The sequence below is a fragment of the Phyllostomus hastatus genome, unplaced genomic scaffold (assembly GCF_019186645.2).
Source record: "Phyllostomus hastatus isolate PE091 unplaced genomic scaffold, TTU_PhHast_1.1 phas_contig_98, whole genome shotgun sequence".
NCBI classification, from domain to species: domain Eukaryota; kingdom Metazoa; phylum Chordata; class Mammalia; order Chiroptera; family Phyllostomidae; genus Phyllostomus; species Phyllostomus hastatus.
The window spans coordinates 12,036,373-12,055,661 of NW_025333999.1; the positions used below are offsets into that span (position 1 = coordinate 12,036,373).

The 19,289-nt window shown below is 45.3% G+C and overlaps 1 protein-coding gene across 2 annotated transcripts in view; it reads left to right on the forward strand.

Annotated features, from left to right (window-relative positions):
* The window catches only part of DOCK5 (dedicator of cytokinesis 5), a 193,887-nt gene that overhangs the window by 119,110 nt on the left and 55,488 nt on the right, over window positions 1-19,289 (forward strand). Inside the window, exons 17-26 of one of the 2 annotated variants that reach the window (XM_045852821.1) lie at window positions 1,358-1,464; window positions 2,361-2,544; window positions 8,803-8,900; window positions 9,134-9,223; window positions 10,873-10,973; window positions 12,847-12,981; window positions 14,647-14,758; window positions 15,887-15,957; window positions 16,540-16,646; window positions 18,684-18,820. In XM_045852821.1, the coding sequence (XP_045708777.1) occupies window positions 1,358-1,464; window positions 2,361-2,544; window positions 8,803-8,900; window positions 9,134-9,223; window positions 10,873-10,973; window positions 12,847-12,981; window positions 14,647-14,758; window positions 15,887-15,957; window positions 16,540-16,646; window positions 18,684-18,820 (1,142 nt within the window). The remainder of the gene's footprint in view (window positions 1-1,357; window positions 1,465-2,360; window positions 2,545-8,802; window positions 8,901-9,133; window positions 9,224-10,872; window positions 10,974-12,846; window positions 12,982-14,646; window positions 14,759-15,886; window positions 15,958-16,539; window positions 16,647-18,683; window positions 18,821-19,289) is intronic. The other variant, XM_045852820.1, reaches the window with a different exon arrangement.

Genomic DNA, 19,289 nt, shown 5'->3' on the forward strand with positions numbered 1-19,289 from the left:
AGCCCGCCAAAGGGTGACAGTGGGGAAAGTGTTTGAAAACCAAAGGGAGCTCAGCAGTACTGCAGGGGGAGCAGGGAAAGCAATCATAATTTTAGGCCGAACACCGTGAAATGGCCTTTTTGTCAGTCAGTATCAAAGAGTCAAATATCGGTTGTTTCATATGGCTTCACATAATGCTAAGCTAGTTTTTGTCAAACTTGAGTGTGTACCAGACACTCATTGAAACTCTGTTTACACCACACCTGCTTTCTATCCACAATCTGATAAAGTATGTACCACTTTTATCCACATTTATATGTAAAGAAACAGCACAGAGAGGTTAAGTGCTTGGCCACGTTCACAGTGCTGGTAAGTGACGGAGGCTGAGTTGGCACCTCTGCAGTCTGGGTCCAGGCACACTGGAGCCAGGTCATGGCAGATGAAGGTTCTTTTGAGCCACGTTCTAGAAGAGACATTCAAGGGTGTTTATGGGGGTGGTGGGGGTGGTTTGGTATGTGATTGTAACAGCTTTGTTCATAATGTCCTCATACTGGACACCACCCAGGTGGTTGTCAGAGTGGGAGTGGACAAAGAAGGTGGGTCACTGCTTAGCCAATGTGGGGACATGGGAGACACGGCAGACTGTAGAGTTGTGTCTGCAGTGAGAATAGGCCATGAATTTGCCTGGCCATTGGTGTCTGAGTAGAGGATACAGTGAACTCAGACCTGAAGAACAGGAATTGGGAGGGAACTGTCCTCCCCAAATGGTGCAGAGCACCACCCCTCACCTCTCCCGGCACCTGGGCTAATGTCTGGGAAAGGGGAGGAGAGCAGACACCTGCTAGAAGTGTTTTGGAGCAAGGTGGTTGACCTGATTAGGTGTGATTTTGGAATCTCACTCTAGCTGCAGTGTAGAGGAAGTGATGGCAGATAGGACTAGAGACAGAAAGACTGGAGAGGGAGGTCCTGTAGAAACCGAGGGAAGAGATGGGGACGGCCTGAACTTGGGGAGGAACAGAAGGGAGGGAGAGAGAAGTTCCAGGGGTGTTCAGGACACGGAGCTGACATAGGGCAGAGTCAGCGTGGACACTCAATATCTCTGATTTTGATAACCGAGTGGTTGCTGGTCTCGTTCATTTGTAAACCCAGAGAGAGGAGCATACCTGGAGCTACCAGAAGATTTTGGTTTGGGAAATACTTCCCTTAGGGAGCCTGCGGGCACACACAGCACGGATACATTATTGTAACTTGCTGACCTGTGCTGGTTATAGCACGGTTGAATATCACACCTCAGAGCAGAACGTGGAGTCAGACGTCATCGCCGGCACTTCTGGTAATCTTTCTGCACTGCTCAGACACATTATTTCTGTCTTTTCAGCCAGAGATAAATCGGAGCGAGCCTTCGGGGTGGCCTTTGTGAGGCTGATGAACCCGGATGGCACCACCCTGCAGGACGGGAGGCACGACCTGGTGGTTTACAAGGTGGTACGAACAGAATGAGGCCTAGGAAATGACTGAGGAAGTATTTGCTCTTTCTGAAAGGGGTTCTGGAGGTTCCTTTCAGATTTATGCATATAAACATCAAAAACTTCTCTAGAGCTAGGCGTTTGCCCCTTTGAGGAAACCCCAAGGTCTGCACCCCACTAGCTGCAAGGGCAGGATGTCCCATCACTTTCTGCATCAAATTCTCAGCTCAGCTCCTTCCCCTGCAGATGCCACTCCTGGGCAGGGGCCCGTCAAGGGCTGGGTCTGAGTGTGGTGCGTGTGGTAGGACGTGGTTTTCATTATTAGCATGAACCAGGCACTGTTTCCTGCATCGGGCCTGTTTCCTTCCCTGGCAGTTTCGTCCTCTAACTGCTCCGCAGCTATCGCATGTACTGAGATTTTAGAGTAGGAAGTAGATGCCGGAAGGTCTCATTTACCCAGCGGCATTGCAGACTTGGCAGCATATTTGAGATATATCTACCTGATCTGCCTTTTCCTTAACAGCTATTATTAGTTCGTAAATAGCTTTGAAAGACATGGCAAGCCATCTCTTCCCAATGAACCCAGGGAGCCCAATGATATACAATTGTGACCATTGAGAGGTTTAAGAAAATGAAATCAACCTTATTCTTTAATACATATTTATTTATACCAGAGACGTAGGTTATTCCTGGCCTGGCTCATCACTTACTCCATTTCCATTCAATGTTGCCATTATTTCTGGGCTCCGGCCCTAGGAAGGCATCGCAGCGTCTCCACCAGGAAGGGATTGAGGTGTAATTTGATAAAGCCTCATTTCTTCTGCTGGAAATGCATTATGTCCATGAGAGATACCCTTTTGTTGGCATGTCAGGATTCGCCTGTCATTCGGTGTTGCTGACATGCTGCTTTTTCAGGGAGAGAACAAGAAGATGGAAGATGCCAAGTACTACCTGACCCTGCCTGGAACCAAGGCAGAGATGGAAGAAAAAGAGCTCCAGACATCCAAAACCCCGGCCAACTTTGCTCCAGCCAAGGACAGCACAAAAGATAGCTTTCAGATTGCCACCGTCATTTGCTCCACAAAGCTCACCCAGAATGGTAGGTGCGGTGGTGGCCTGACACCAGAACGCGTTCTCTGCTTAGTCCTCCTGGGAGCTGTTGTTGGGCTTGACCAGGCAGCTCAGCTCCTTCTTTCAAATAGGATAAAAAGTGTTTTTGGTATTTTCTAATGTTGTCAGACCTATAAATATATGTATTAGCAGGACCCACTAAGGTGTCTTTTCTGGATTTTGTGACGTATGTAGTAAACAGAGTCTGAGCATTTGGACGAGTCACGTTAGTTCTGACCTCTCCTGTAGCAACCTGTAGGCTTCAATATACAAGTCTGTTGACAGTTATTGCAAATCGGCATTTATTGCACTACACATTTTTACAACTGATTTAATTATTTGCTATTTTGCAACTTTTGTACCAAAATGAGCACATCCTGTGGAAAAAATCATTTTAAATTATGAAATGTATTCAAATAATGGCTTTAAATGGGTCTTTTCTGGAGAAAGGAAATTAAGAATCTAACTTACATTTAGATCCTTTAGAAAAGTTAGAAAGTCTTACATTTCTCTCCTTCAAGACAGCAAAGACCTCCAATAATGTGTCCTGTATAATCTGTGCAACAAGAGATGTGAGTGTTGGGGGAGGACCCTGGCAGGGGAACGCAGCCCGTGGCCTGCACAGACAGGTCTGGCCGGGGCCGGGGGTACCCTCCATCCCCCAGAGGGTCTCCTCTTTCCTGGGTTTTCCCGAGTAGTCAGGGATTTCTTCTGTATGATCAGCTGAATAGTTAAAATGGGCTTCATTTTGTTCCTCCTTGAAATCTCTAATATCTCTTAACCTCTCTGGTATATATCATGGCATTTGAGAGCCCATAGTTACTTCTCACTCACTGAATGTACGTAATGTGTTAGGAGTCCTGCCAAACACAGTGAGCCAGGAATCAGCTGCTCAATGGGTTTGCCTTAGAAATTCTGTCACCCCGTGCTATGCAGTGGGTTCGTCGCCTCTGTCCTCTTAGAAGACTTGGTTGGGTACCAGGTAAGGGCTCTTCCTAGGGCAATACTGAGACAAGACAGGTTAGATATAAGGTGCAGTCAAGGATCAGAGGTCGGTTATCTTTAGAAGGGTCAATATTGTTTTTGATGAATCATAGTTGGCTAGAAAACATGACCGGTATTTCAACTTTAGACAAATGTCTAGGCTTAAAAGAGTGAAGTTCAAAGTAGATATCTATCAGAAAGTAAAAACACACTCATCAAAAATTAAGCCAGAAAAATGGCAAAACTTTGGAGATAATATAAAGATCTGTGGTTGCAAAGGACTCTGGGGGAGAGAGGTAGAAATGAATGGGCACAGCACAGGGGATTTTAAAGCAGTATAACTGCACTATATGACATTGTAACAAATGCAGGTCATTATATATTTGTTAAAACACATGGAATGTACTACATGGAGTGAACCCTGACGTACATTATGGGGTTTAGTTAGTAAACTATGTTAATTGGGATGAGTGTACTACAGGATGTACGATGTTACCCGGAAACTGGGGAGCAGTGAAGGGATTTGTGGGAACTCAATACTTTCTGCTTCATTTTTCTGTGAACTTCACACTGCTAAAAAAAATCCATTGATTAAGATAAAACAAAAACAAAAATTTAAACCAGAAGACTTTCTGGTGTTTCCCATATACCATGACAAACTCGTATCAGCAACATCATCCTTGCTAGGTAAAGAGTAAATATGATACACTGCTGATATCAGGTGAAATGGTACAGTATTTATGGAATTGACTTAGAAGGTGTCTCAAAGACATAAAATGTGTTCAGGCCCTTTGACCCAGTGATCTGACCCCCAGCAATTGAACCCAAGTAAACATTGAGCGGTGCTTATGAAAATTAATGTGTGAAGATGTTCGTTCTCCTGTGATTCATAATAGGGGAAGAGTGGGAATAACTAAATGTCCAATACTTGGATCACTTTGAATTATATAGTGGACTTAAATGACAAAATACATGCAGCTGCCAAATATACTTTAAAACATAATCAAGGACATGAAAAAATTTTAATATTACACAGAGTACAATCTCAGCATCATTTAACTATATGAAGACCATTTGGAGCCAGTTGCCTGTGTTCAAATTCCAGCGCTTCCACTTAGTAGCTGTCTCATCTTAGGCAAGTCACTCGATTTCTGTGACTTGGTTTCCTTATCTTTAAAATGGGAGTAAGAATAGTATATGTTTCAAAGGATGAAGTAAATTAAAATAAGTGAAAGTGGCTAGCCCCTCGTAAACTGTTATGGATATTATATGTATATTAACTGTTATTACCATCATCCTCATTATCTTATGTACACAGAAAAAGACAAAAAAGACTAACTGCACAAGTTTAGGTAGTTCTTATTTTCTTTATTCTTTTTGGTAATTTTCCAAATTTTCAAAATGTTACATCTTCAGTATGGTGGTTGACTACATAAAGCATCCATGTGAGGGGTCCAAGATGGCAGAGGAGTAAGTGGAAGTAGTAGCAGAGCAGTAACCTGCTCCCGGGACCAATCTGGAATTACAACTACATTGTACACAAAGCATCCTGAATAACCAGTTGAGCACTAGCGGGAGAGAAGCCTGAGAACCACGGACAGTGAGAAGAAAACATTCATGTGCTTTGGGGACTCTCAAGGGATATTTGAGAGGGATAGCATTTATGAAACATCTAGTCGATCATCCTTCCCAGAGACTAGAGTTCAAAGAAAACAAGTAGTAAAAGCTTAAAAATTAACTCCTAATGCTGATCAGAAGGAATTCATGTTAGAGATAGCCGTACTGTTATGTGGCTTAGTAGCTCCACCTCAGCTTTTAGGGAGCAGAACATAAATACTGGGCCTGCTGGCATCCATACCGCCACCCAGCTTCTAAATGTTCCAGACCCGGGCTGCCCAGCTGTGAAAGCCTCTGGCCTTGCATAACATATGACATTTAACTAAAATCAAATGAGGTTATGAATTCAGTCCCTTCGCCTCGCTCGGCCTGTTTCAGGGGCACAGTAGTCTCAGGCAGCTGGTGGCCTTGGTGTCAGACAGCGCGGATGTGCCCCGTTCTACCACCACCACCGGGGGCTCCCTCGGGGACTGTCCTCTCCCCTGTTGTCATCTCACTCCTAGTGTTTAGATCTCAGGACAGCTCATCCTGTCATACCAACAAAAAGTTGTAAATAATATCCTGTCCCAAGGAGGGTTTAAGGAGGCAAACCGATCTAGACCAGAGAGGCATGATCTCCGTCGACGTGGGTGGGGTGGGACGAGGCGGCAGGTACCGGCAAGATGGGGAGACCAGCAGGACGCCATGAGCGTCCGAGAAAGCAGGCCCCCACGGGCTCTTCATGTAGCGGCTTTCCTCTAACTTGATGTAAAAGATAATGAACCTATGTAATTTATTCTGAGAAAGAAGAAGCTAGGGAGTGTTAACACGCCACCGATCTCTGCAGGCCTTTCCTGATCGACAGGGCAGCCATTCTTTCCACAGAGACCGAGACCAAAGGCATTTCTCTGTAGACTTTAGAAGGCCTGTATGGACTCAAAAGGTTAAAGGCCACCAGTCCTTGTTAGAGACAGAACTTGTAGACTCTTCATTAATTTTTTCAAAATGAGAACAGACCGGATTCCATGGGATCACTTGATGCTGGACCCAGATGAAGGGCGAGGATACATTAGTTGTTCCAGGAAAGGAGTAAGGGAATTCCTGCAGGTGGAGGCCCATGCCAGTCCATTCACAGTGAGCCAGCCTGAGCATGTGCAGACTCCAGCATTGCCATTAGTAAGCTCAGTTTATGGATCAGAAAATCAAGTTAAAGTGCTACAGTATTTTGCCTAAGGTCATAAGTGGAGGTCTTGGGTCTGTGAATGGATATATAACTTCAAAGTGTATGGTTTTTCTGTCTTTATTAAATGTTACAGTGTCTAATCATCTCCCAAAGGTATTCCATTGCCTAGGTTTGGGGACTGTCATTTAGAGTATCCTGAATTCTCACATACTTCTTGGGGTGGAAATTGGGACAACTTTGGATGACATGTGATAATACCTGGTACAGGGTAACATGGTCATTCCTGCAGATGCAGAAAGTCCACTCCAGTTTAATGTCTCAGAGAAGCTGCTGCACCTCGAGACTAGAAGACATATGAGAATGTTCAGAGCAGGGCTGTTTGTGAGAGCAAAACCCTGGAAACCACCCAAATGTTCATTGACAGTAATGAATGAACAGTTACAGTACCTTTATACAAGGGGATAGATGTTACGCAGTAGGGAAGATTAGCTAGAGCTGCGTGCATCAGCTGGCATGAGTCACAGAAACGCAGCAGCCCAGCCTATCTCCCTGGTGCTCTGCCACTGCTTTTCTGGCCCCAAGAGCTAGAATCCAGCAGATGCCAGATGTATTCCCTAGAGGAACAGCGACGGGGCATGCCAGCATCTTAGGGATTGAACCTCTGGGCAAACTGATGGTGTCTTTGCAGGTGCCTAAAGCTGCTGGGCGATTGTATTATCTAGATCCTTTTCCTCAGGCAGCAGTGAGTGAAGTAGTGAGTGGAGTGGTACCACTGGCCGGCCTGCGGCAGAAAGAGAGATGGGAACCCAGAAGAGGGCAGTGCCTGTGAACAGGCCTAGCACGAGGCCTGTTATTAACTAATGAAAGAAGGGAGGGAGGGAGGAATGAATTGAAGAATTGTATTGAGCATCTAACCAGATTCTTCAGAACTACCGGTTCTCTTTTCATCCACCATTCTTTCATCAAACATGTATTGAATACCTACTATGTACATAGCAGCATGGTAGGGTTATAAGAATGTGAAAGCAGTGTGCTTCTGCCTTAAGTGGCTCAAATCTATGGAAAGAGTGAAAGAGACACCAAGTGTATTTTTTGTTTTATGTGTGTGTGTATAAATGTATGTATGTGTATGTGTAGGTACATATATGTATATGTATACATAGGAAGGAGTACCCATAGCAGAGAATGATTGGGAAGTTTTTCCCAGAGGGAATAAAGGTAGAGCTGGATCTTGAAATTTAAGTAGGAGCTTACAAATACATAGTAGTGGGGTACATTTCAGACAGGAAGAATACATGCAAAGCCAGGGAGCTGTTCCAGAGCATGCCATCGTGTGGGGTCTGACCGCTGCGGGTAAAAAGAAAGTGGTGGACAGTGGAGCTGGCAGGAAGGCCACAGGGGGGCCTCACTGCTTCCATTAGTGGTTTTGGGATTTGATTCTGTTGACGCTGGGGGTCGGTAGGCACTGGGTTTTGGAGACTTCTGAGGAAACAAACAATATGCAAGCCAATAAAACAGGCATACCTGTGACACAAATGGACTATTGTAATGAACAGTGTATGTTTCCAACTACTTATATACGTGTGTGCATTCATTAATTAAAAACTGTGTATTGCTGCTTTAACTAGATAAAGCTTTGTTGTTGGTAAGAGTAACTTGATGTACTAAACAGAACATTAAAGTAGTAATGGTCCAGACACCTGCCGTATTTCCCTGGGACACTTTAGTAGCTTAGCATTCATTAAAGCTGTAAGTGGCTTAAAAAATCAAAATTCTGCATTTTAAATGCAAAATCAAGATTTTTGTCCTGGACTTACCTGAAGGGCTGTGAATCTGTTCTGCCTCTTGGCAACTTATGTGATTTGTTTGTCTCTGTACAGAGAGAGACAAACAGGCAGGCAGGATGTCAGAGCAGCAACAACATGATTGGTTGGGATCGGATAAATCTATAATGAAATTCCATCCCTACCACTCCCTGGCAGTTGTGTGACCGAAGGCAAGGAATTCCCTTTCACAAAGCCTCAGCCAGTTTCCTCATCTCAAAATGGGGAAAAATCAAATCTGCTCTACAGTGTGGATGTGGTGTTTAAATGAATTAATGCGTGTATATAAGTTCCTTTTTCCCTTTGAACCCACCGAGACACATTAGTGACAAGGGAGAAACTAAACAGGTTCAGTGGAACTAAGCAGAGGCAGGAGTGTGCAAGGTGTAGCTGGCGTGTCATTATTTGCAAAATGTGAATTGTATTCAGGTGTCATTTTATGTGCTTTAGTAGTTAATATGTTTGTCTTTGAAAAATGAAAGACTGCAAGGGTTCTCTCTGATTTAGATAGGACACAGTAAATTGAAGAATACATAAGGTATTGCTCACCATTAAGAACAATTGTCTTTTCTAGAGACTTCTGTAGCTCTACCTGGAAATGGTCTGGGTTGCTCTTTGTTATCCGTGTCTAATGTTTATGGTTTGTGGTCATTTCTCCTAGTTGACCTGTTAGGCTTGTTAAATTGGCGTTCGAACTCCCAGAACATTAAACACAACTTGAAGAAGCTAAAGGAGGTGGAAGGAGGAGAGATCGTTAAGGTATGTTTATACGGTCATACTTAGAAATATACCCACTGTGTCATTACTTCAACACTTTAAATTAAACCTGTCGTTGTAAATATGAAACTTGCTGGCTACATTGGGAAGCAAGTGTGGGATTTTTAAGAGAATGCTATATTTAAATGTATGCTATTGAAGCTTAATTATTCCCAAATTTCTGTAGTATGTAGCTGAACCAAAAGCACAAATAACCTCTGTTTTTCTTTCCTCAGTTTTTGCAAGATACACTAGATGCACTTTTTAACATAATGATGGAAATGTCAGATGATGAAACATATGACTTTCTTGTGTTTGATGCACTGGTAAGCAATTAAACCTATTAACTAGTGCTTATTCTTTCAACTGTTAGTTACTCTTTATTATAAACGATTGTGAGGAATAGCCTCCTACATAAATATTTATATACGTCTGTCTTGACTATTTATTGAGGCTAAATTTTTGGAAGTAAAATTAGAAACTTTTCACTTATATTCAAAGCCTTTCTTTTTCTATTTCCTGTTAGACCTCAATTTTGATGTGCTTTCTCTTTCTCATGAAGGAAAACAAGGTTGTATGACATTAGAAATCAGGAATCACTTGAGCTCATGTGAAACTGTCTGGTCAAGAACCAAGAGAAACCATTAACAAAGATGCTTGTGGCTTGTTGCCTCTGTGTGTGTGCATGTAGTGTATGCGCACGCACACGTGCATGTGAGGGACACTGATTTTACAAGTCAGAGATGAGTCTTTGTCTCATATATGCACGACATGCAGCCCTGCAGACAACTAAATTTGTCATGCAAAATAATTAGCACACTGTCTGTTCTAAGAACTGAAAGCTAGACCAGGGGAGGTGACCTGAAAAGGTGGTGGAGGGGTCACTGACCCATCCAACCCAAGCAGTATTTTTCTCATTGTTGGTGTTTAAGCTCAGTGCAGAGCTTTACCTGAATGTTGTCAGCAAAGGAGGAAGGTGAATTGCAGCTTTAGGTCGTTCACCAGCTTGGAGAACCTTGGTACAATTGGGCAGTGTCCAGGGCGTGGAAGGTAAGGGTGTCAGATAAAGACAGGAAGTGCCTCCAGCTGAGGTCACACCTGGTCAGGTTTCCAGGAGGGCAAGACTGTGCACCTGAGCTCTGCACTGTAAGGTCTGGAGACACCTCCCTGCAGGACAGAGCAGAGGGCAGGGGGCATACATGGGAGTCTCAGGGGCTCTTTCTGTGTGCTTCTACCATGAGTAGGCACCGAGAGGTCATTTATAGATTATGCTTTTGGTACCGAGACAAGCATGAAATTGGGAGGCAGAAATCCAATTAAGTTCGGTTTCTGGGTCACTCACACCACCCTCAGGAGGAGAAACTCAAGGAATATTTCACAGGCTGCATCCTTGGGTCAGAGTGTGGTCTTCTTGCAGGAAAGCCTTGTCCGTGTCCCCCTCCCTCCTGTCCCACAGTCTGCCCTGACTTGTGTTACTGGTTTGCTGGACTCTCTTTGAGACAGTCAGCTCCCCAGGGCCAGGGCGGCTTTCACTGGTATCTGCACAGCATCTAGCACAGTGCCCAACACTTAACAGTCATTCCTATTCATGTTCAATGAAACGGAACCTAGGGCTTGACTTCAGCTCTGGAATAGTAAAGTGAGACTGCTGCACACCTGATGAAGAAAGAGCAGACAGCAATCCAACGTTAAATCCAGTTTGCTGCCCTGACCAGTGTAGTCCACTTGCTTGGAGCATCATCCTGTACCAAAAAGTTTCGGGTTTGATAACCAGTCTGAGTGTGTACAGGAGGCTGCCAATCAATGCTTCTCTCGTGCATCGATGTTTGTTTCTCCCTTCCCCTCTCTCTAAAAGCAATGAAAAAAAAAGTGTCTCTGGATGAGGCTTAAAAACAAAAAATAAAAATACAGTTTGCTGACAGAATGCCTAGGGCTTGTGCAGTGACACTATTTATTTATGTCTCACGTTTGGCAGGTCTTTATTATTTCACTGATAGGAGACATCAAGTTTCAGCATTTCAACCCCGTCCTGGAAACCTACATTTACAAGCACTTCAGTGCCACTTTGGCATACGTGTAAGTAGGGGTCAAGGCTGTGGCCTGTTGTCAGGTTGTGAGATTTGCACCCTTAGCTGGGATGGTTGTTGAAAAGTGAGAGGGTCATGGCCTCAGTAAACCTGGCTCCAGCTCAGAGCCTTGTTCTGAGCTTCCCAGTGGAAGAGGCACCGTGTGAGTGCTCTAGCCCTGAGACAGGCACGATGCTCAGTCTCTTTCCTCAGGGAAATGATGAACAGAAAAGGCTGGGTGTCTTTAAGAAGGCAGACCATCCAGGTGAGGTGTTGGAGCCATAGAGCAGGGCTATCAAACTCATTTTCACTGGGAGTCACCTCAGCCTCGCAGCTGCCTTCAAAGGGCCAAATATAATGTCAACTCCTTAACGGTTAAGGAGCAGTTACATTTATACAGTCCTAAAGTTATTTCAGCCCTTTGAAAGCAGCCTTGAGGCTGATATGGCCCCAGTGAAAATGAGTTTGACACCCCTGCCATAGAGACAGAGGGCAGGGCAGGCAACCATACCCAGAATCTTGGGTATTAGGTGCATTTGAGATGAGCATGAGGCCCCAGAGGGAGCAAACAGTGGATTAAGCAAAATTACATCTAGGAGAATTATTATTTATAAGATAGGAGAGGATTTAATTTTTCCTTCTTTTGCCTAAGAGGTACTAGTCTCTCCCTCTTCCATAGTGTAGCCTTCTTTCTGTTTGGTTTGTGAGCTGTGACCGAGGAGAACAGTTCAGTTTACTCACACTCTGCCCGGGAGTGCTTGGTCCATCACGTATGCTGTGTGGCCTGCCACCCCTCCCTCTCTCATTCCAGTTGCTGTGCAGAGCAGCGTGGTCAGTGGTGATGGCAATGGAGCAGACTGGCAAAGATCTTTCTCACAGTGGCTTTTGCCAGATCATGGCACTTGCTACTGTCTGATCTTTAGACCAAATCATTCATCCCTTGTGTCCTTTTCTGAGTTGTATAAGAAAGTTCTTGGTTTTATTTGCATGAAAGTCCCTAAATGGGATAAAACAGAAGTGGCACAACAGTGGTCCCCTGCAGCATAGGCACTAACATAAGGATGCAGCACCCACTGGGTTGGGGGAAGCAGCGCTGCACCATGGTAGGCTGACTGCGGCCAGCGGCTGGACCTCCGGTGCAGCAGTAGTCACGGTGGGTGACCCTGGCACTGGCTCTCTGTCACACAGAGCCAGACGCAGCACTCCACGGGGCAGGAGTCTGTTTTACATGCTTCCTGTGGGTTTTTTCTTAGAAAACTCAGAGATCCCAGGAAAGTTCCAAATAGCAGTGCCCTCAAAAGTGTGAACTAGCAGAAGATTAAGACAATGTCTCATCTGAAGATGCTAGAAAGACCAAAAGAGCCTTCTGCAACCCCAGAGCAGGGCTCTCTTTGGGAGTGCGGAGCCAGGGGTGTTCCCCTCCTCCTCCCACACGCAATGATGCTCCATCTGCCTCCACATTTAAGTGTTCTGCCAGGTTTGGGCAGATCAGAGGGAATTAGACATCTTTTAAGGTGACTGCGTCAGATGGGCAAACTCTCCCTTACAAGGAGCCTCTAAAAATATCTGTATAACATACCAGAGGCTAAAATATCTTCAGGGTTTGAATCTCCAACTCCTTTATTTCTTCATCCTGTGGTAAAATCCTACAAAGGGAAGGAAACCATCCCCTGTTTCTAAGCAGAAGGGAAGCTCCAAATCTAGACTGGTGGGGAGACTAATTGCAAAAGAGTTAATTCCCCTGTTCGGGATGAGGTGGAGAAGGGACCAGGATCATAGTGACTCTGTTTGCCCACTATGCCACACCCCCCTCTGTGGCACACCCCAAACCTCTGATGACCACTCTGCCCCACTGACATTGTTTCCTTTCTCACCCTCTTCAGGAAACTCTCCAAGGTACTGAACTTTTATGTGGCTAATGCAGAGGACTCCAGCAAGACGGAATTGCTGTTTCTTGCTTTGAAAGCCTTAAAGTACTTGTTCAGATTCATCATCCAATCCAGAGTGCTCTACCTGAGGTAATGGTCACTGCAATAAGATGTGATGACATCCCTTCTCTTCATGGCGTTGTTCCCTAATCCTGGGCTCATGCTCAGCCCTGTGGGCTCCTGGGTCACCCAGGGGCCAACTTTCAGAACATCAGGTCTGAAGATGGAGGTGGGCTAGGAAAGTGTTAGGGAAGGTCTGTGCGAAGTCCTTCCAGGTCAGCAGAATTTCTGGGGCTGTGATGACAGAGGACTTAGGCATGCAGTTTGCTGGAAGCCTTGTTGGTGATGGCATCCCCAGGGAGGCACGTTCCTGTGGCAGGACTCCATACCGCAAGGCGCTCCCAGCCGCCGTGGGGCATGCAGATCTAGGACCATGAGCTGTTGGAGGTGGTAGAGGGGAAGTGGTGGTGGTTGTTTGGGGCAGTTCTTTCTGAGGTGTGAGTTTCCTTGCTGGCACCGTGCTCAGCTACCTGGCAAGCCTAAGGCACAGAGAGAGGATGGTTCCCAGTCTGGAGTCATGGAACACCAGCCACACCACAGAGAGGAGATCAGGGTGCACGAGGTGCCTCTGCTGGGAGCTCTCGCGACTGCGTGCCACCCCAGCCTTCAGTGACAGTGGGGTTTCTTCACTGTTAACGTGTATTTATACAGCAGAGGGGAAAGCTCTGTAGATTCAAGCATATGTATTTTTTAAATTCATATATTTAAAAATTGTAAACAAAGGCAAACAAGTTGCCTGAAAAAAAAACTTGTAATATATAGTACAGATCAAAGATGAATAGTTTTACTGATTAAAGGCTCTTATAAATCAAGAAATGATGAATGACAGACATTTTTATTGTTTATCTCTAAACAATAAAAAATAAAAACAGATTTTACAAAAGAAGAATTCAAGTCGTTGATTAATTTTAAAACATTGTAGTCATTCAAATGCAATGCACACACCCTATCTTCATCTATACATGTGATAAAGTTTAAATCAGAATTTATGTTTATAAATTTTTAAGGACAGGAATTTGCCACTATGGATAAAAAGCAAAAATGAAAGAAAGAGAGATAAAGGAAAAGAAAGTATCACGTTTGTCCTGTAATACTTATTGATGTGGAAGAACCAACTTTTCAGTTGATGGACAAACCTTGACAGGCAGAGGACTTTAATCAAAACAAGCACGTTCCATTGGAGACTGAGGTATCCTGTGTCCAGGGAGGCCCCTTGTACAGCAGACCATCACCCACTCGGTCACTTCCATGGACGGAGTAACCCTCACGGACTTGCAGCCTGGGCTGGTTCAGAACGTTTCTGGGTTGAAAAGCTTTTCCACTCTTGTCTGAAATATCTGTTCAAGTGATGAGGGCTTGACTAGATGAGACAGAACGATTAGAGCAGCACAGAAAGGGAGGGTGGGGGAGTTCGGGGAACTCCTTCTGACCAGCTGATGGCAATGGGCCAGCTGGAGAGCTTGGTGGTAGGGAGGCAAACACAGATCACTCCTGGGAACAATGTCCTGTGGCAGTGTCTTCTCAGCCTACTGGGCTCTCCCCGGAACCAGCTTGGCACACCCCGTGACTGCTCCTTGTGCAGTTGGAAGTGGTGGTCAGGGGACTGGGCCTCCAACTGTGTTTAGGCAACAGATGCGCCTGAAAATTTCTTCTGAAGATGGAAAGTTTCACTGCTTTTCCTTTTTTCCTATTAAGATTTTATGGCCAAAGTGAAGATGGAGATGAATTTAATAACTCAATCCGCCAATTATTTCTCTCTTTCAACACACTAATGGACAGACCCCTGGAGGAAGCTGTCAAGATCAAGGTCAGAATGGCTTCATGGGTAATTTTTGCTGCTGTCAGGGAGGATGCCCTGGGGAAAAAATAGAACTAGCCTTGGTGGGAGACAAGCAAAGTAAATCATAATTCGTGGAGAGCTTGTGAATTTTGTTATGAGTTACAGAAAGTGCAGGGGGGAACCTGTGTTTTCAGTTTACTACACTTCGATATTCTCAGGTGTCATCTTGCCAAATGCAAGCTACCCTTTCAGACACCCTTGAATGGCTTCTGTGGCACCTGTGAGTTCAGCCCAGTGATTTTGCTGGTATAGGCAACAGGTTTCTGTTCTTAGTTCTCCTGTTCTTTCCGGAAGCCTAAATCAGCCATCTTTTTCATCGTTATCAATTTTTTAAATGTAAAATACATAACCTTTAAAGACTCAAGTTTACTTTTTTAACAATTTATTTTTAGAGAGAAGGGAAGGGAGAGAGAAAGAGAGGGAGAGAAACATCAATGTGTGGTTGTCTCTTGTGCACCCTGCACCGGGGACCTGGCCTACAACCCAGGCCTGTGCCCTGACTAGGAATTGAACAGGTGACCCCCTGCTTCACAGTCCAGAGCACAGTCCACTGAGCCACACCAGCCAGGGCTAAAGACTCAAATTTAATTTAAACTTTATTATTCTTTGTGATGGCAGTGTTGTGAGGGAGAGACCAAGATGTTAACTACCTCCTTAGATGGAAGAAGGAACCCAGTGGGCAATGCCTGTTGGTAGTGAAGCCAGAAAGCTGTGCCTCCTGACTTCTGTGAAGAAAAGGTTTTAGGGTATCCAGTCTCTTGGCATCTCTGGGCCACACAGAAGACGACTTGATTTGGGCCACACATTAAATACATTACAACACATAATCACAAAAAGTCTCAAAATGTTTTAAATAAATTCACAATTTTGTCTTGGCCGAATTCACAGCCATCTTGAGCTGCGTGTGGCCCGTGGGCTGTGGGTTGGACAGCCCCGTTAGGAGACGGCAGGTCATATCGCTTTCCTCTTCAGTGCAGGAACATCTGTGCCCCGTTCCCTGGGTCAGACCCAAGCCTTTGCTTCCTGGGGTCAAGCAATAGATTCTGTATTTGTCCTGCTCAGCAACTGAATCTCCCATTGGTGTTTTTCTTACAGGGAGCAGCTTTGAAGTACCTTCCGAGCATAATAAATGATGTTAAACTTGTGTTTGATCCTGTTGAGCTCAGGTAAGTAGCAAAAAACATTTGTTTCTTAACAGAAAAACAGACCCCCTGTTGGCTGGGGCTTGGGCTGCGGTGTGGGCAGTTACTCTTCTAACACGTATTAACTGCACACCTTTTTGTGCTCAGTTCTGGGGAGAGTACAAAAGAAGATACAAAGCCTACTTCTGAAGAGGTTTGCGCTTTCTCTGGGGAAATAAGACACACAGACCTGAAATTAACTACATAATAGCATGCTTCCTGCCCTATACCTAAGTACCCCAGGAATGCAGAGTCAGGGGGCAACGCACACTCAGCGGGGGTGAGCAAAAAGGAGTCTGCGGCAGCGGGGTGTCGGGGCAGGTCTGGAAGCAGGTGCAGGCCCGGTGTGCTTCAGCAGTGCATGCCTTGTCAGCTCTGAGGCTGAGGCCTGTCTTGAGCCAGGAACACAGTCTCTCCCTCACTTCCTAGAGATGATTTCTCAGGTTGCTGGGGAGAGATTTCCAGGTAAACGTCTCCACGTCCTGATCTCAGGGCAGAGGAGAAACGTGTAATGATACATTGAACTTGGCACCATGAAGACACTGACCACCGGGGCTTCTCTTCCAGTGTGCTCTTCTGCAAGTTCATTCAGAGCATTCCTGACAACCAGTTAGTTCGCCAGAAGCTGAACTGCATGACCAAGATAGTAGAGAGTAATCTGTTTCAGCAGTCGGGTGAGTCTCCACCAAAAACAGTGCCTGCTGAAATTTCAGTCTTGTCTGGCTTTTTCAGCCAACACCAGCCCTTTTTAAAATAATCATTCATGCCCTCACTAGCTGTTTGTTGGTACTCAAGACCCTCCTGGGAAACCAGCTTTAAGGAGAAGGTGGTGACAGTTTGCTGTTTCCAATAGTTCCTAAAAGAGTGAAATGACGTGTTCGTTAATGAGAACAATCCAAGTATTTCATTAATTAGAAAGCATTGTCCACAAAATAGGAAGCCCAGGAACTAACAAGCAAGCAGGAAAGGTGTTCCTTTTAAATAATTGCTTTGATCTGTACTTAGTATATCCCCCAAAGCCAGGCAAGGGTCCGAATTGTCATGTGTGGTGGGCACCTCCAACTCAGAGAGCTGATTACACACACCTGTCCTCAATTCCATGCTCAGTCACGTCACAGGAGTGGTGGAAATGGACCACAGTGGAAATATTTACACCATGGAAATTGGCAACCACTGTAAATCAAAGGATTCAGGGGTTCGGGTGGTATTACTAGTATACTGGTGGGAAGGGAGAGAACATGGAGGGGAGAGAACACTGTCACTGATAAGAATACTGTTTATTTTATAGTTAGAGTTAAGCCCACAGCCACTGAGTCTAAATCCCTTTGCTCACTTCCCAAAGTTAAATGGTCAAGAGGTCCGACACCTGGCCTTTCCCCTAATAAATTCAAGACTGGCTGCTGTGGGAACTTCTTTCTCATATTCCACCAGGTCAAGATGCCCCAAGGGTTATTTGTGTTGCCTGGGGGTGTGAGGACCAGCAGGACTCCTCAGAGCAAGGAGAGTGGAGTGCGTGGTGGTGGGAGAACCCTCTGGGCCTTGTCCCTGGCTAGCGTGTAACTCTGGACAAAAGAATGACCTTCTCTAAGTCCCGGCTTGTTTCTGTGGAAGGAAGGACTTAAACCAGATCAAATGAGAAGCTTCTTTGATATTTTCTGACCCTATGAATGTGTGCATAGAGATTTTAACTGTTCCAAGGACCCAGTTGGAAATAGTATAAAAAGCTAGTGAGTGAATGCTCTGAAGTAGAAAATGCAATATTACTAAACATCTTCATATGCTATGATAATTTCGGCTTCTAAGGATGCAGAGCAGGTAAATGGGCCAAGGAAGGCAGGGTGTTTGCACACCAGAGCAAGCATCCACTAATTAGTTTCATTCAGTGGAAGTATTCTCACTGTTAGCAGTCATTTCTGTGCGTGTCCAGAATATCTGGACTCATTATAATCATGTTTTATCATCATGAAGAGCCCAAAAGGAAGATACAGGCTTTACTCTGTGAAGTGCCGTGCCTGGGAAAACATGGACAGCGTGTCTGGGAAGCGCATTAAAAGCCACTAGTGAAGCTAGGTATTTATAAGGATTTTACAGTAAGTTTTCTCCATTAGGTAAAATATTTCAAAATAAACTATTTTACTTTTTTTTCTATTTTTAAAATTTTTTCAATTACAGTTGACATTCAGTATTATTTTGTGCTGGGTTCAGGCGGACAGCACAGTGGTCAGACAGTCATGTACTTGACAAAGTGTCCCCCACCGTTTCCCGCGCCCACCCATTTCCCCCGCCCACCCGGCACCGCACACAATCACAACATTGCCGCCTGCAGTCCCTGTGCCGTGCCCTATGTCCCCGAGACTGTTCTGTGGCCGCCAGTCTGTCCTTCTCAGTCCCTCTCCTTTTTCACCCAGTTCCCCAGTGCCCCTCCTCTGGCAACCATCTTTTCCTATCAAAACCCAATTTTTTTACCTGTATAACTTGCTTAATTTGCTAGTTTCATATAACTTCGCTTTCAGTTATCAAGTTGGCATTGTTTTAAATGTTTAAATATTTAAACATTTTGCTACAGTTACCTAGGATAGGTGTAATATTATTAGTCTTAAAAGTCAGGTGATGGCTGAAGTTCATGCCTAAGAGCTGGGGCTGCGGGAGTGGGCCGAGGGACTGCAGGAGGCAGCCTGCCACCAGCGAGCTGCCTCCCTTTCCTGTCTCAGAGTGCAGGGACGTGCTCCTGACACTGCTGATAGACCAGCTCAGCGGCCAGTTAGATGACAACTCCAGCAAGCCGGACCATGAGGCGAGCGTGCAGCTTCTGAGCAACATCCTGGAAGTGCTGGACAGGAAAGATGTGGTGAGTCTCGCATCACTGACAGAGACCACACACACACAGTCCCAGGGCTGAGAATGGGGGTCACGCCCTGGCCTTCCTGGTCTCAGGGCTTGGCCCCAACAGCTGAGAATCAGGGTACTGGTGCAGGCTGTGCCCATTTCAGAGACGATTAGAGAGGCTTCTGCTTGCTAGAGCTGCTCTGCCAATCTCAGTCCAGATAGTCTGCTCACTGCTGGGGCCAGGCTGGGCTCCCTGGCCTGGCTCTTTGTCTTCACCACCCCTGGGAGCCCTTTGCAGAACCGGAGCCCTGTTCAGCTCTTTCCTTTATACACAGGAACCTGGACCCCCTTTTACCTCTGTTACCTGACAACACCACTATAGATATTCCTGAGCTCCTTAGATATTGACACTGACCCTACAGAGCCCAGTGGAAAATGTTTTCTTATGTGGCCTCGTCACTATAAACCACGCACCTGCGCCCTTGACACCC